The following is a 15328-nucleotide window of genomic DNA, read 5'->3' on the forward strand; positions in this document are numbered from 1 at the left end:
GAGATTTCTCGGGAATGACAAGGTTTTTTTCTTCTAGTTCGCCGGACGTCCAATATTAAAGAATTATGTCACTTGTTTAAAAAATAGAAAGAATCTGTATCCCACTACAAAGAATCAAGCCAGAGACCCTCGGATTTTCCGATCCGATGCTGTACCAATCAGAAGTAAACAGTAAATTACGATACTGACCCTAATATAATACTATTATCTGTGACAAGCTTGCTGAATTTGATTGCGTTTGGCATCAGTACAAAAGTGAGACAAATCTGACACTATACATTATTCCACATAAAGGTAATGAAGAAAGGTTGGAGGATTTTGCTGACAAAATTTTTCCAAGGAAAATGAGCCACAAATAGATTGTAGATATATCATTTTTGCACTCAGTTGAAAAAATTGGTCCGCAATGCGTACGTGTGTCTAATGCTGGGTTTTAGCGGTACTTCCGTTGGGTCTTGTTTTGTGTAGGTTTGGTTGCAAGTTCAATTCAACAATTTGAACAAGAATTGATTAAAATAATTTTAGCTGCAAGGTTAGGTGGCTAAAATCTAGAACACAGAGACTGGAACATAGACATCAGGGATGAACGAGTTTATTGTAAAAAAACAGCCTGCATTACAAAAGGAACCGTAACTGTATGTATTTGATACAATAAGTAAGAACAAAACATGATTCAAGTTAGGAATTGTGATTTTTTTCTTTTACATCAGAAAATGTAATGAACATATAACGGGTTACTGTTGTAATTGAAAATTATAAGTGGTAACATCAGTATTCTGCATTAAAAGCCTCAAGTTCCTGTTGAAACTTTCTCTTCTCAATGTATAAACATTAAAAAGACTGTTCATAAATGTACTTCAGGTACAGTTTTCAATTGAATGTGCAAACTCCATAAAATATATAATATCTAAATACTTTTAAATACAAAAAGTCACTTGGGAGAAGGGGAATGCTATAACAGAACATTGTCCCAGTGATAATAACATGAACATTTTGTCTTTAGTGAAAGATACAACAGCTTTGGTATCCTGTTAAATGGTAATATAGAGTGGATGCATTCTGATTTTTACCATTATTTTGGTTCTTGCTGCAGTTTAGTTCTCTGCAACACTGACTGCAGCCACAACTTTAGTTTTCTTATCAAAGGTAACAAAGAGCATTGGTGTATTTAGGAATGCTTCAACAACAATATCTTCACTTAATGACTGCTTAGTGTCAACTTTAAACAACTGTAAGGCACTGAGCAAAGTATCATTAAAAAATGTTACAGTGGTGTTAATGCCATCATGTCTCAACAATGCCTGCAAGTGGTACTGACTGCTGCAAGCAGACACTTTCTGCCTGAGGCCACATGTTTCACACTTTACTACATTCCCTGGCGTTGCTGGAAGCTTTTTGTTACATTTGCAGCATTGGCGATAGCACATGAAATTTTGAACACCAAGGACTTCAGCATTTGTTGATGTTTGGGTGAACTAGTCTGGCAAATCACCTGGTGAAGCTACTTCCTCTTGGAAGGGATCAGCTGGTGAAATGAAACAGTCATGCTTTAGTGTAGTAAGGTAAATGGAGTAGTTGTCATTATCCTTCGTCACTTTAAGGTTACAGAAGTTATATGTGTTGTCGTCTGCAACTTCTGTAATCAGGTCCTCCCACAGGGTTAGTTTGATTGATCCAGATGGATCTAGGAGGCAACAATCAGCTTTCGACTTCGTGCCATCTCTTGCGATTATTTTCTTCACTCCAGATAAGTGGACCACTTTGGCTTTGAGATTAATAAGTTGGTTATTGGTAACATTCAAGAGCATTGAGATGTTCAGAGTCGAGGGAATCTCTTCTCGTAGAAAAGTGACCTTCTTCAGTTCCTCTATTTGGACTCTTGCATTCATGAGAACACTGTCATTTTTTATAGTGAAGTTGCTAATCTTCACTGGGGACTTTTGTTTGCTGCATCTTTCAAAGTCGAGATGCTTGCTTGAAGAGAAACAGACTCCACGTACTTTGGTCGCTTCTGTTTGAATAAGCATGTTAGGTTGTCCATTGTCGTTCAAGTCCTATTACAACTGAGGTGTGTCTACCTGAAGAGCGAAGAGAAATAAATGGTATCAGTAACTGTGAGTTGTAGAACAGGTATCAAAGAAAACTGCAATCTGTATGTACTACAGGGCACAAAAGCAATAATCATAAAATAAACATACCTGGATATGTGTTGCATATCACATATCTGCAGATTACCCCTTAGATATCAATCACATTGCATGATTAGTATCTAAGGTGTACATTTGAGTTAATTTCATTTTTTTGTACTCATTAACTATGAATATTCTCTTTAAGACAAAAAGAAAAACACATGGAAGTTACAGTGAAGGTGACAAGAAAACCACAAAGGTCTATTTTTGAATCAATGCATAGATTGCTTTGTGATCAGAAAAATAAGTTTCTAAAATGTGTACATGGATTTGTGATTCAGGTAAATTAGTGTAGACATGGTCTATAGTGGTTCTGTTATCAGTAGTAGAACATGATACCAGTTGTCTGTAACTGTGATCTCTTATAAACAGATTATAAAGAGGAATCTTGTCTTTTTCATTTAACCAATTGATATTGAAATCGCCAATGAAAACTTTGAAACCTGAAATGTCAAGGGTAAGAAGTCCGATCAATGCTGCACACATTTGTCTAATTGGCACTCTTGGTGACCGATATATGCCTATTATGGTAATATGTGGAACTGTTGTAACCCTAATGATAGTTATTTCAACACCACCAGTGTTGTTGCAAACTGGATATCCAGGTAGAAAAGGAATTTTACTGTACACTGCGGTTCCACCATAAGGTCTTGTATTGAAAACGTCAAGTTGACTGTCATTTCTAAATAGGGTATACCCAGTGATGCTGTTGTCAGTATCACTGTCTAAGTAACATAACCGTGTTTCTGAGAATACATTTACATCCGTGTTTGAGTAGTCTTGCCATAAATTGGGGGCAAGAGATCCATAATCTGAGTTCTTCATATCTTTGAACACATAACTGTCCATAACAGGTTCTAGTTGAAACAAATCACCCAATGCAATTATGGTAATACCTCCAAATACCTCTTTGCTACCCTTGATATCCTTAAGTCTATTATTTATTTGGACATTTAACATAGTATTGCCTATCATTGATATTTCATCAAGAAATATAAGCTGAACAGCACGAAGTTTACATCTGAGGGTATTTAGTCTGCTTGAGTCAAGAGGTTTATATGTCTTTAGAGACTGGCATGCTGGTATTGCCAAGGCACTATGTACTGTGTTCCCTTTGATACCATAAGCAGCTTTTCCAGTAGGGGCAAGAAATAATATTTTAACTTCATTAAAGTTTTCGCCTGCTCTGGAATTATGTTTTACTGCTGCTTGATATAGAGCTCTGATAAGATGGGACTTGCCCACTCCAGCTCCCCCCAGAGAGAAAATAGTAGAATGGTTTGTCAGATGTTTTAATAAGATGCAAAATGTGATAAAAAAAATTCCTTTTGCTTTTTGTTTAGTGTTTGAATCAACTGCCTGTACTCTTGATCTTGCATTTCATTTAGTATAAGTGGTTCACTACTTGATACAGGAAAAGGAATTCCAACATCATCTGATAAATCATAGTTTTCATTAAAATCAGGGTGTAGATCTTTATCACCCTTTATCACCCACGATCACCAAGAATGGTTTGTCAGATGTTTTAATAAGATGCAAAATGTGATAAAAAAATTCCTTTTGCTTCTTGTTTAGTGTTTGAATCAACTGCCTGTACTCTTGATCTTGCATTTCATTTAGTATAAGTGGTTCACTACTTGATACAGGAAAAGGAATTCCAACATCATCTGATAAATCATAGTTTTCATTAAAATCAGGGTGTAGATCTTTATCACCCACAGCCTCACAGTGTTTTTGTTAGGGCCGCGACACCGGGACCTTTACTCGGCTATTTTAATTTTTGTCCCGGCTATTTTAATTTTTGTCCCGGCTATTTTCACGCTCAGTTTGTACTAAACCTCCTGTGGAGACTATGGTCAGCCGACAGTTTTAAATTTGAACGTAAATTACGGTAAAAGAAATAAAATTTTGTATTATTTCTCTGCTTTTGGGTATGTTTCTTTGTGATAAATTTTGTGCACGTGCAGCTAATTTGGAGTTCGTGACTTGAGACGTTATGAAACAAAACAAACGCATTTATCGGCACTCCCAAAGTTCGTCATCGGGGTATCGAATAACCTCCATTCGTGAGTAAATGTGTCAAAAATAAATAGTGTTACAAAACCTGGAAGCCTCGCGAGAAAAAAAAATGCGTATTTCCGTCGCGGTTTCTCATGGTGTTGTTCCAGACCTCAGCACTTGTGGAGCACTGCAGTGGACAAAAACATCAAGATTCCATTGCAGCAGAAATGTTAAAGAGGACCTCGATTTTTCAAGAAAAACTTGACGAGCGTAACCTTCACAGGCATGAAATTCTGTATAGCGCTTTCATGTCATTGTACTGGCTGGTTCAGCATGGCATTGCCTACCGAAACTTCCCCTCCATGTTGAAGATGATGCGGACGATAGGACTGGAAAAGCTGGAGCATTTCCAACATGAATCATTGTGGTCAGTAAGAGGAATCCTCACGACGATGGGCAGGGTAATAAAGGAAAAGATCACAAAAGCTGTTAACGAAGCGAAGTGTTATGGCCTCATGGTGGACGATGTTACTGACATTCAAGTGAAAGAACAAAACATCATTTTCATCCAGTATGTGGAAAATGCAAATGTGCAAATCTGCTTTTTAGCTGTCAAAGATCTTATGGAGGATGCTGCGTCACCGAACGCCAAAACCATCACTGACAACATTAAAGAAGAACTGGCTAAGGATGACCTTGACGTTCAAAAATTCCTGAGTTTGGCGTCTGATGGAGCTTCAGTAATGGTTGGCAAGAATAATGGCGTAGCAGCACTGCTCAAAAGGGAGAACCCAAGACTGGTCAACGTTCACTGTATCTGCCACAGACTGGCATTAGCTTGTGGGGACTCCAACAACGAGGTGGAGTACATGCTAACCATAGAACGCCTACTGGTTCAGCTGTACAAGTGGCTCGAAAACTCCTGTGTGAAGACGGCAGCGTATCTTAAGATGCAATTAAGACTTCGAGACATGCAGCTTCCCGCTGACGAGTCTAAACGACACAAAATTGGTCACAAACTCCAACGGGCTTGCAGAACACGGTGGCTGTCCACAGACAAAGCGGTGCTGGGGGTTTGGCAGGACTACACTGCAATTCTTTTAACGCTCAGTGCTGACGAGTTCCGAAATGATGCAACTGCCATTGGTCTACTATCCCAGATGAAGACCGTGAAATTCATAGGTAAAAAATGAGATTTTTAATCTGGGTTAAGAAAGGCCTGTGTATGTACTTAGAAGACTTTGTTCAAGTCTGATGTTTTTATTGACAAGTCTAGTGAACAAATGATTCAACGGCATTATGTTTCTTCTTTTTTCTGTAGGGAGTATTTATATCCTGAAGATGATTCTTCCTATCCTCACAACAATCAGCAAATGTTTCCAAGCTGGTGTAGTTTCATTTGCCAAGATTGTTCCTACACTTCAGTATGCCAAGGAACAACTCAAGCAAATTGCTACCAACGAGACACCTATCGCAGTGCTAAAACAGGTACACTTTATCTACATGTTTTATTGTAACTGTAATGTATGTATTATCAATGTAGTTTTATAAGTTGTCAAGTTGTTCTAGTGAAAATCAGGGTGAAAACCTGTATATTTCTTAGTTATCATAACAGTTACCGACGTATAGTTAAATATCAATTATGCTACGAGAATAAAAAAACAATTACATTATCAGATTTTCTGTCATTCTTCATACAGGACTTGCAACCTGAAGGACGACTCCAACTTGTTTTGAAGGACTTAAGAGCAAGAGACCAGCCAGACCAGTCACTGCCAACATCCCACCAAGAAACTCAACTCAAAAGCTTTTTGAAGAAGTATGTTGGTGCCCTGACTGAAAACATTGATGCACGGTTCCAGGAGTCCTCTCCCGTACTTGATTCCTTCAAGATATTTGATTTACTTTCTGTTCCTACAAAAACCGACGATGGCTTCAGGTATTGTCTACTTTGGGTACTTTGATATCATGGTTTTAACATTAAACAAATTAGACCACTGTCTGGTTTATGCTTTTTCATTTACTGTTTTACAATTTCTTTTTCTTAAAGTGAATATGGCTCCAGCATGATTAAGAAGTTGGCCGACCATTACTTCCCAAGGCCTCAGCATGCAGAAGATCACCAACAGCTTATTGTGGAATGGCAAAAGGCAAAATATGACCTACTGCAGTGGAAGGAAAATGATCTGCCACAAGCTATTCGTCAGGGGGAAGGTTCAATTACAGCTACTGATTGGTGCCTATCCAAGCTGATGCAGCCACCCTATAGATCTCACTATCCCATGTTGTCATTCATGGCTGAAGTTTGTCTAAGTTGCCCAGTCAGTAATGCTTGGCCTGAGAGGGGAGCCAGTGTCCTGAAATGGCAGAAGAACAGGTTGCGGTCAAGAATCAAAAATGATTTGCTAAACCCCTTGTTGCACATTTCTATCAATGGGCCCAAACAACAGTCAAAGGAGTTGCCATCCTTAATCCGTGATGTGGTTGCAGAGTGGCTGAAAGAAAAGGATAGAAGAAAGCTTAAAAAGCTTCCTCCCATCTCAGCTACTGTGGCCTCATCTTCCTTGGCAAATGCAGAAGCAGTCCCAGACCATCCACCAACACTCGATGAAGCCACTCCACATGATCTAGATGTACCATCCTCCGTGGAAGTTGATGATTCACAAAGCATCAAGTGTGAGCCAAATGTCGACGCGTATGTTGCTGCTCTCCAGCTTGAATGCGATGAGAAAAGCCACAACATGGAAGATTCTGACTATGAATCAGACTATTTCTCTAATTAGCTATAAAGTATCAAGTATAGATAATTCATTGCTCTGAGTTGTCTTAGGTTAATCACACCATAAATGAATGCATTTCTGAGCCAAAAAATGATTATTTTTAAAGAAGAAATAAATTATCGAGGAAAATTTTTTTACTTGTGAATTGAAAACAAGAAAACACCAGTTCTTGACATATGAAGAGCATCCTGACTGCAGAAAGATACATTATGGATTATTGAAGCTGAAAGGTATGTGTTTTATATAGGAGTATTATAGATTTATACCATGTGAACTTTACAACTTTGAAAATAAATATTAAAATTGTGAAAAAGCCAAAGTTGTCATTTATTTCTTAAGCATTTTGGTATGTAATCCGTACTACAAGTTGCATGTTTCATAGTAACAAATGCCATATTATATCAGCCAGTATAAGAACAGAAAGTGTGCAAAAGTAGCCTCAAATGCACCCATTTGGGCCTAAAATTTTCAAATTTTCCCGGGGGAGGCCCCTCGGAACCCCCTCCCACACCTACCCCCCCGGCCACCCCCCTCCCACACCTACCCCCACTTGCCACTACACTGTCTAGCCATATAAGCATGTGGATGTGAGGTGAGCCTCGCTGCTGGTATTCCACTCTATAGAACCAGTCAGATATTTTGCCCAGAGGTTGGGCTCCTTTTAAAGAGCATGTAAACCCAAAAAACGTTCATTTTCTTTTCACATAGATGTCTAGTAAATATATCAAGTACACCAAAGGTACCATTCGTTTTTTCTCAAAAGTCCATTTTCACTTTGTAAAAGCTCTTCCAAATTCGAAACATTCGCCATCTTGAATGGCGCCATCTTTCCTGTGACGTCACGGGTGGACCCTACAAAGTCTTGTTTAATAATCGCGTGAGGCACGAAGGAGTCTTTTCTACAGCCGTTGTTCGCCGGTCTCGTCATGATTTTTTTACTTACAGTTTGCTTCAATATATTCAATTTTTTCGTAATGGTAAAGCGTTGTGTCGTCCAGTTTTGTACTGATTTAAACAAAACTGGGCATACAATGCAAATATTTCCAAATGACGCAAATTTGAAGCGACAATTTGTGAAATTTGTACAAGGTCAAATTTCGCAAATTGTTTGTAGCAGTCATTTTTCTTCCTGGTGCTGTACCGAAGATTCAGGCCTTACTAGAAGCAAATTATTCGGAAGTATAAAAACGACCCATACAGTCGGTAGACGACGAGGATTCGGAAGTGGCCGACCGAACTGAGAAAGAAGTTGAGCTCTTCAAAAGTTAGAGGTCAACGGAGACAGTACAAAATCGATTTACATGAAAACGTTTCGTTGATTAAACAACGATAGCTTTATTGGTTCTCTAAAAACATCTTTTTTCTCATTTAATGAAAGATTATCGGGAAGCCAGTTGTTCGGGAGCCAGCGCTGAGCCCATAAAAGACACTGACTCCTCTGATCCTTTGCCTGAATTCGAAACACGTATCAAAGAAAGAGAATTTGTTGATGTCAGTGTGTAATAACGTGATCTGGAATTTTGTTGGTTCGATGCAAAGAATTCTATACAGGATCCCATAATCAACCCTTATGTTGTATAACAAAATCCATGCCAGCCCCACTTGGTGCTTCCTTTGAGAAACCCTGCAGAGAAACAGCAGAAGAATTTGTGTCACGATTTTCACAGCAGTGAAAATACATTCAAAGGTCAGAAGGACAATATTCATCATTTTGAGTAAAACTTAAAAGATCCTGATTTCAGCTTGCAAAACTATCTTTTCAGTATTTCAAATCGAAGCAAACACAAACAGAGTTGGATAATTATGAAGGCCTCACAAGGAAATGTATATGGTACAACTTGTTTATCGATGGAAATGCTTCGGAGATGAAGGAAAGCAATACATAAATATCTCATAAAGAACGGGCATAACCTCCAGTGCTGTAAGACATAAATAACTAAGATATGCATTAACATATACCTTTGTTTCTCTCAAAGGTTTGCCGGTTTTAATCCAGTGTAAGGCGATCCAAAATTCGCTGGAAAAATGTTTCGGATATTGTTTAACGCACAGGATGGCACAGCGACCCTGAAGTGTTTGCCGAGATATTCCCAACACCAACGAACAAGCTATCTGTAGGCAATTTAGCGAAACTTCCTGCCAGGAAAGAAGCGAAAAACAACTAGCTCTAGTACTGTATTATTAAGTCAATGGCAAAAACAACCCAAGCAAATCGATCTCAAAATGTAACAAAACAGATGAAACAGAAAACATTTAGCTTACTCGTTTCCGGTGTGATTATCTGTGCCTTGCTGCTGCCTGTACGCGCAATTGGCCGTCTCCAGCACCCAGAAATCAAGACAAATTGACTGAAAACCTGGATGCTCAGTGATACAACTTATCTGGGTTTCAGGCCCTTGCTACTCTAATATTTGCCACAATTGCCCGATTTCCGCACAACAACCACTTTCATGAGTTGTCGGCATTGGTTGACAAGTTCCACACTCGCACCTTTGATAATTTTATATAAAACACTCTCAGAAGCTCAAGTTTAAAAAATTTCTGTTGCATTCTTTTAGATTGTATCCTCGCTTTATTGGATTTTCATGTCAAATACAAATAAATCACACAGTAGATTAAATACCAGTCTGAGTTTCCGAGACGGTCGCATCGCTGTCGACATGTTCTGTACTGTCTTAGTGCGGATCGCTTCGGTGAACCCTACGCGGCTCATATTGTTAAGAACGTGGCCCAGACTCTCCTGAAGATTCTGGATTATCCCCATCGCTGTCATGTACTAAGCTTAAGGCATTCGAGTCACTATCTTCTGAAAAAATATCTTCCAAACTACCGCTACTTACACGAACTCCCAGACCAGTTCTACTGGGAAATATGTGTTGCGCAATATTTTGGTTCCACCGCTTACGTCACGACTTCTCGCTATTGTTTTTACCGGAAATGGAATTTCAGTTGAAAATGCCGATTTTCTCCTAAAATAAGTCGAATTGGACAAAACGAATTTCAAATTCGTTTTCTACGTCACTTTTTACATAGTATAAGAAAAACATGTATTTTTGGGTTTACATGCCCTTTAAGAGAAAGTTAGTCAGAAACTGACTAACTTGATAATCAAAATGCCTTGCACATGTTACTGGGTCACTTTGAATTAACCTGCATTTTTCATTCCAATTCATATTTCCTAAATCAGTATCTGTGTACTGTTTGTGGTCAACTAATTCACCAAGTATTCTAAGCAAATGGATCCACTGAGTTTCTGCTGAAGAGAAACTACAAAATAATGATGCTGGTCCTAACTGTCTTATCATAGCAAACAAGTCCTTTTTTGCTTTTTCGAAATAAGGTGGAGAGCCTCTTAATGCCTTGAGGAACTGAAATCCTTCATCATGATGAATCAAATTTTCTATTGCCCCTTCTTCTTTGAGTTGTGCTGCATTTAGAGTTCTGCTATTTCCTTTGCACTTTCTAAGAGCAACTTGTGATTTTCCTAGTAATATTTTCATTTGCAGTTTCTTTGCTTGAAGAATATGTTTTCAACACACATTGCAGCTCTTCTATCTGATTGTCATAATTCAGATTTACAAATGTCAGTGTAGTGAACATTAACAAGTCTATCATTATTTTCCCGTCATTTTTGACCAAGGAATATACCAAGATATGCTAATTCTTCAGAATACTGATCTTGAAATATGCTTAATGGTTTCTTTCCTTCACCTGGTGCAACACTTAGAATACATTGACTCCCATTGTCTTGTCATCTGTGTTAGTTAACATAGTGTCAGTAACTCCAGCAGGTATTTCTGCTTCATCCTCACTCCACTGATCTTCAGTCTCAATAACTTCACTAGAGGAAGTACATGTATTATTTGTGGTATTACTAGTACTGTTGTGAATATTTTGCAGTTCTTCAGTTTCATTTTCAATATTTCTGTCATCAAATAGAAAGTTTGATGTGCATTTTTCTCCCCAGGCCAGGTTAACTGTTATTCCTTCTTGTCTATACAGGGTACTGTTAGTGACAAGCCAGTTTGCTGCTTGGACAACTTTATGAGGTCTTATGTTAAGGGACAATGCTGAACTTTTGTATTGCAATCTTCTTTTTAAATTTACCTTAATTGTACCTGTTTCTGATGGTAACCTTGGAAACATATTCACAGTCTCAGACACTTCTGCTGGTACATTTACAACATTTCCATGTATTTTGAATTGTCTACCTCTTGGTACCTGAATTAATTTTAAAAAAGCAAGTCTTGGAGCTAAAAGTCTGCTTTCTGATTCAATCAAGCCAAAAAAGTCTGGTTTCGTTGCAAATTGCATTCCATTCAAAACAGCAGAAGGGGGAACTTTATTCTTTACTAAATAATTATGGCATGTTCTACACAACCACTCCATATTTTTCACACTTTTTTGATTAGATAAATATTTTTCAGCTGATGAAGGATATTCCTTTCTTATTTTATCAGCAAGAGAAACACTGCGTTTATCCCATACCTGATCACAACAGCTACAGACATATACAGGACCATTGGACACCAGTTCATGAAACAATGAATTGAAATAGTCCACATTTTTTTGATTTGTATTGTTACCTTCTTCAAGAGTTGTTCCTATTTTAATGGGACATTCTGTATTTTGATTTTTGTCAAGATAAGAATTTTGTTTGTAGTTTCGCATCTATTGCTGGGATTATTTTCATTCAATTTCCCCCTGTTATTGTCACTGCTTTTTTTTTTTTGCAATAATATTCCCTCATGTAAGCACTGCTGTTGCATTTTGTGCTTGCATCATTAGGTTTGCTTTCTTTAGATGGCAAATTTCTTCTTTCATCAACCTTCTTTCTTTTTCTATATTCCCTCATGTAACTGCTGCGCTTCCTTTTTGAAGTGCTGATATGTGAATTCCCAGAGACAACACTTTCTTCAATCATATTTAAATCACTATGACTTTGCTGACTTTCTGATGAGCTACTGCCAAACATACAAGGCACTGTTGACACAATGTACTTCACTTACATGACCTAAACATATTGATGTAACTGGCTCTTCTTATAACTGAACAGGCTGTACTATAGTTGTGTGACCAAAATTTTCATGGGGTTCTATGATGTGAATTCTCAAATAATGTGACTCTGCAACTGCTTGAACAATGAGTGCATCACACCATGTACCTTGTAATGACATGTTGGTCAAATATTCATTCCATGAATTCTGGGTATTGCTTTCAATGAAACGTTCTGGGTTTGCTCTTAGATAATCAATACCAGTTTGCCTAACATGCAAGTGATGGCATGGATCACCATATAACTGATGAGAAACAGCTCTAAAAAAACAGTCACCAGCACCCCCAACATCTAGGGGCCTCAATCCCAGCTGATGTACCCGAAAGTTTAACAATATGGTGGAACCAACTGATACTGTAGTTTCAGTGTTGACATTTACATGTAGTTGAGGGCCTGGATTTAATTCAATATCACCTGAAGTCATAAGCTTCATTCTTGATACAGAAAATCTTCTAGAATGGCTGCTTGATTTCTTTAAAAGCTTATTTACGGTTGGTTTGCTTAGATTAACAAAGCTGGTGAAAAAACTGTCCCATCTCTTAAGATATCTTATGCAACACAACTTATAGTCAGTAGCAAAGCTGTATAACCTTGAAGACCTAGGAATATATTTCCTAATGATGACCTTAAGTTTCTATCTTGTTTTTCTTTTTTTCATAAACTGCACAATCCGTTTCATCGAGACCCTCGACGGCTCTCGGTCTCTACGTCGTTTCTTTTGTTTTTGGGCAGCTATTTTGAAATGTGTATCAATTTCATCTGTTCCACGTGAACACAACATATCCACATCAGTTGTTTTCGAGAAATCGCTTACATTACGTTTAATCGCATTTATACTGCTACTACCATAACTTTTTCTGTTCATATATACCACAGCTTTCGCAGATGTTTCGTCAGTCAAAGGAGTCTTTCCTTTAACATCAATCAGGTTTCTCGCTCTTTGATATACATTTTGTGTAATCTCCAAACGGGCAGGCTCAATAATCCCCACAAGGGGCTCAATTTTCCCCACAAGGGGCTCAATTTTCCCCAAAAGGGGCTCAATGTTTGCCTTTAAGGCCTTTTCTTTTCCCCAAATGGAGCTCACGAAGCTGAAGCTCTTTCCTTTACGCATTGTAAACAACACCCCAGCACACCCCAGCATGACTATTCTGTTGGCGTGGAGAGCATCGATCGAACACTTGAAAACATCTTTTAAAGTCTTTTACTCGACCACACTGACTCAAACTTTGAAAGCTGTGGCATACTGAGAAACCAACGTTATAGAAGTTCATCATAAAGTTTACAAGAGCAAAAGAACACTCACCAACTTCCCGAAGTGTGATCCACAAGTGTGAAATTCCTCCTTTCCTAAAGACACGGGTAAAAGTACATGGTGTCATCGTCATATTTTCGTCCCCGAATTCAATTGCTCCGGACTCTTCCTTGCGGTTTTCTACTTGAATTCAATTGGTCAACCGACAGTTTCCGTAATTATAACGATAAAATATCGACATGGTTACACATTCCACTGGTTGAAAATCAGTGTACGATTCATGTTATACGTCACGTAAGGTAAACTATGAGTAAAACATCATATTTCGTGCTCAAATGTGGCGTATATACAGTGCTTTTCGAATTCCGTACGCTCTTCCATTGTGTCTGCGTGCTAACGCACTAGAAACAAAAAACACTTACTGATCACGTATCAGCGCTGCTGACACGCAACGTTTTCAGGGAAATATCAAGATTTTCGGTCAAGATAATATGAGTTATCATTATGTCAACTACCATGGAGTATTCACTTCAACAAAAAATGGCATGAAAAGTCGCACATGATCTACAGCAAAAGCAAATATGTTTATTTAAAGCGAATCTTCAAATCACGCAGAGCCCCGATTGTTACTAGCCTACAGCTGAACGGGCCACCCTGCCTAAAAAGAATTTCTTGATTTGAATCAGTGCTTTATGTAAAGGATAAATTATGATTTGAGTAAAGGGGGAAGTTTTTAAAGCAACTGTTGGTTCCGTAAAGAGTTTTTAAAGCTGACCGCGTTCCGATCGTTAGCCCTTCGTTAGAGCGAATTATGTTACATTTGTTCTACATTCTCTCACAGAAATATTGTCTTAAACGATTTTTGTCTGGATTTGAACGAGTCAAAGTCGAAATATGTCCAGTGTTAACGATGAAATATTTGTCCATACTTGGCGCAAGAGTAAATGCATAATCACCTTGACTATTCTCACGACAAACGCATCAGTTATTTGTCTTCTAAGCAAATATTTACAATGTTTAACAAAAAAAATGTCATGTCAGAATCACATTTGTAAAATAGTTTTTTTTTATTTTTTTTTATCCAAATTCATCTTTTCACCTAGAGTAATTATTTGCAGTTCCAGGATCACAAGCTCCGTTTTCTCTATCCTCTTAGTGATAACAGACAGCCTTGAAACGGTTTTGTTGTCTCGGTGAGACTGCCGTTTTGATGCTAAGTGAATCTGATCAATTGCCAAAGAACCCTCTCAGCTTTCTGTTTGCAATGGGAGCATTTCTTCGTGTTTTTAATGACCTGTCTGATTAGGAAGGATTCCGTGACTTCAAAGAGACATCTTCTGCTTCTTTTGTGATACTGGTCAAATAGAGTAAATATGAAGAATACAAGAACCCCGTGCTCGATAGTACATAAGGAAGTACATTGTAGAGCCATTTTTTAATTCATCTATTCCTGTCTTGAGATTTCGTCCATCACTGTGTGGAGATTAAATCAATAGCAATGTTGGAGATAACATTGAGAATACGCTGCCGTCCATGTCGGTCTTGGACATGAACTAGAAAAGGGTTCTGTTGGAATCAAGCTCAGTTTTTAGTCCTTGACTTCAGAAGTTAGTCCATCAAGGTAGGTCCCGTGTACCAGTAAATTGTGAGGAGTGAGCCAAGAGGTGCCTATCGAGTTATTTTCCCCTTGTTGTGGGTTTGTTTCTTTGCTACTCAAGAAGACAAATGGTCCCTGCCCCCTTCTCATCACAAAGGGACGTCCTATGGAGAGAAATAATCAATTAAAATTACGTCACGGTTAAGATACGAAGACCCTCATCTGTCCATTAACGATCATCCTACAGGCCCGTCAACACCTCTGAAATTGTTTTTGACCATTGTTTTTGAACAAAATGTGTTATTCATTGTGTATGTTTAAAGATTACAACACATTAGAACTATTTTATTGATTTCAAAATGAAAGGAAAGATTTAGAAGGTCTGAGATTAGATACCTAACAGGTGACTCAAATTCATGCTTACAGCCATGCGTGTTGCATGTGTTCCAC

At 38.2% G+C, this 15328-nt stretch overlaps 2 protein-coding genes, 1 non-coding gene and 1 pseudogene across 4 annotated transcripts; 1 reads left to right on the plus strand and 3 right to left on the minus strand.

Moving 5' to 3' along the window:
* Positions 1 to 69: 69 nt before the first annotated feature.
* Positions 70 to 13548, minus strand: LOC149035825 (uncharacterized; annotated as a pseudogene). Its single transcript, XR_016182321.1, has 2 exons — positions 13333 to 13548; positions 70 to 2078 (listed from the first exon to the last, which is right to left on the minus strand). The product of XR_016182321.1 is annotated as an uncharacterized LOC149035825 (transcript).
* On the plus strand, positions 4266 to 7289 carry LOC149035826 (zinc finger protein 862-like). Its single transcript, XM_089191696.1, has 4 exons — positions 4266 to 5372; positions 5512 to 5678; positions 5891 to 6129; positions 6241 to 7289. Exons 1-4 carry the CDS (start codon positions 4343 to 4345, stop codon positions 6971 to 6973), a joined length of 2169 nt encoding a protein of 722 aa, XP_089047822.1. The 5' UTR covers positions 4266 to 4342; the 3' UTR covers positions 6974 to 7289.
* On the minus strand, positions 8267 to 9743 carry LOC149035827 (uncharacterized). The gene is made up of 3 exons (XM_089191697.1): positions 9594 to 9743; positions 8930 to 9106; positions 8267 to 8594 (listed from the first exon to the last, which is right to left on the minus strand). Exons 1-3 carry the CDS (start codon positions 9741 to 9743, stop codon positions 8532 to 8534), a joined length of 390 nt encoding a protein of 129 aa, XP_089047823.1. The 3' UTR covers positions 8267 to 8531.
* Positions 9525 to 13313, minus strand: LOC113669516 (uncharacterized). The gene has a single exon (XR_016182320.1). It is a non-coding gene; the product is annotated as an uncharacterized LOC113669516 (transcript).
* Positions 13549 to 15328: the final 1780 nt, after the last annotated feature.

The sequence above is a fragment of the Pocillopora damicornis genome, chromosome 13 (assembly GCF_964200805.1).
Source record: "Pocillopora damicornis chromosome 13, jaPocDami1.2, whole genome shotgun sequence".
NCBI classification, from domain to species: domain Eukaryota; kingdom Metazoa; phylum Cnidaria; class Anthozoa; order Scleractinia; family Pocilloporidae; genus Pocillopora; species Pocillopora damicornis.

Coding starts and splice junctions, on each gene's coding strand:
- LOC149035826 (XM_089191696.1), top strand. CDS start 4,343: ATGGTGTTGTTCCAGACCTCAGCACTTGTGGAGCACTGCAGTGGACAA. Junction 5,373..5,511: donor GAAGACCGTGAAATTCATAG/GTAAAAAATGAG, acceptor TTTTTTCTGTAG/GGAGTATTTATATCCTGAAG. Junction 6,130..6,240: donor AAAACCGACGATGGCTTCAG/GTATTGTCTACT, acceptor TTTTTCTTAAAG/TGAATATGGCTCCAGCATGA.
- LOC149035827 (XM_089191697.1), bottom strand. CDS start 9,743: ATGACAGCGATGGGGATAATCCAGAATCTTCAGGAGAGTCTGGGCCAC. Junction 9,107..9,593: donor CGTCTCGGAAACTCAGACTG/GTATTTAATCTA, acceptor CTTTCCTGGCAG/GAAGTTTCGCTAAATTGCCT. Junction 8,595..8,929: donor AACCTTTGAGAGAAACAAAG/GTATATGTTAAT, acceptor GTTTCTCTGCAG/GGTTTCTCAAAGGAAGCACC.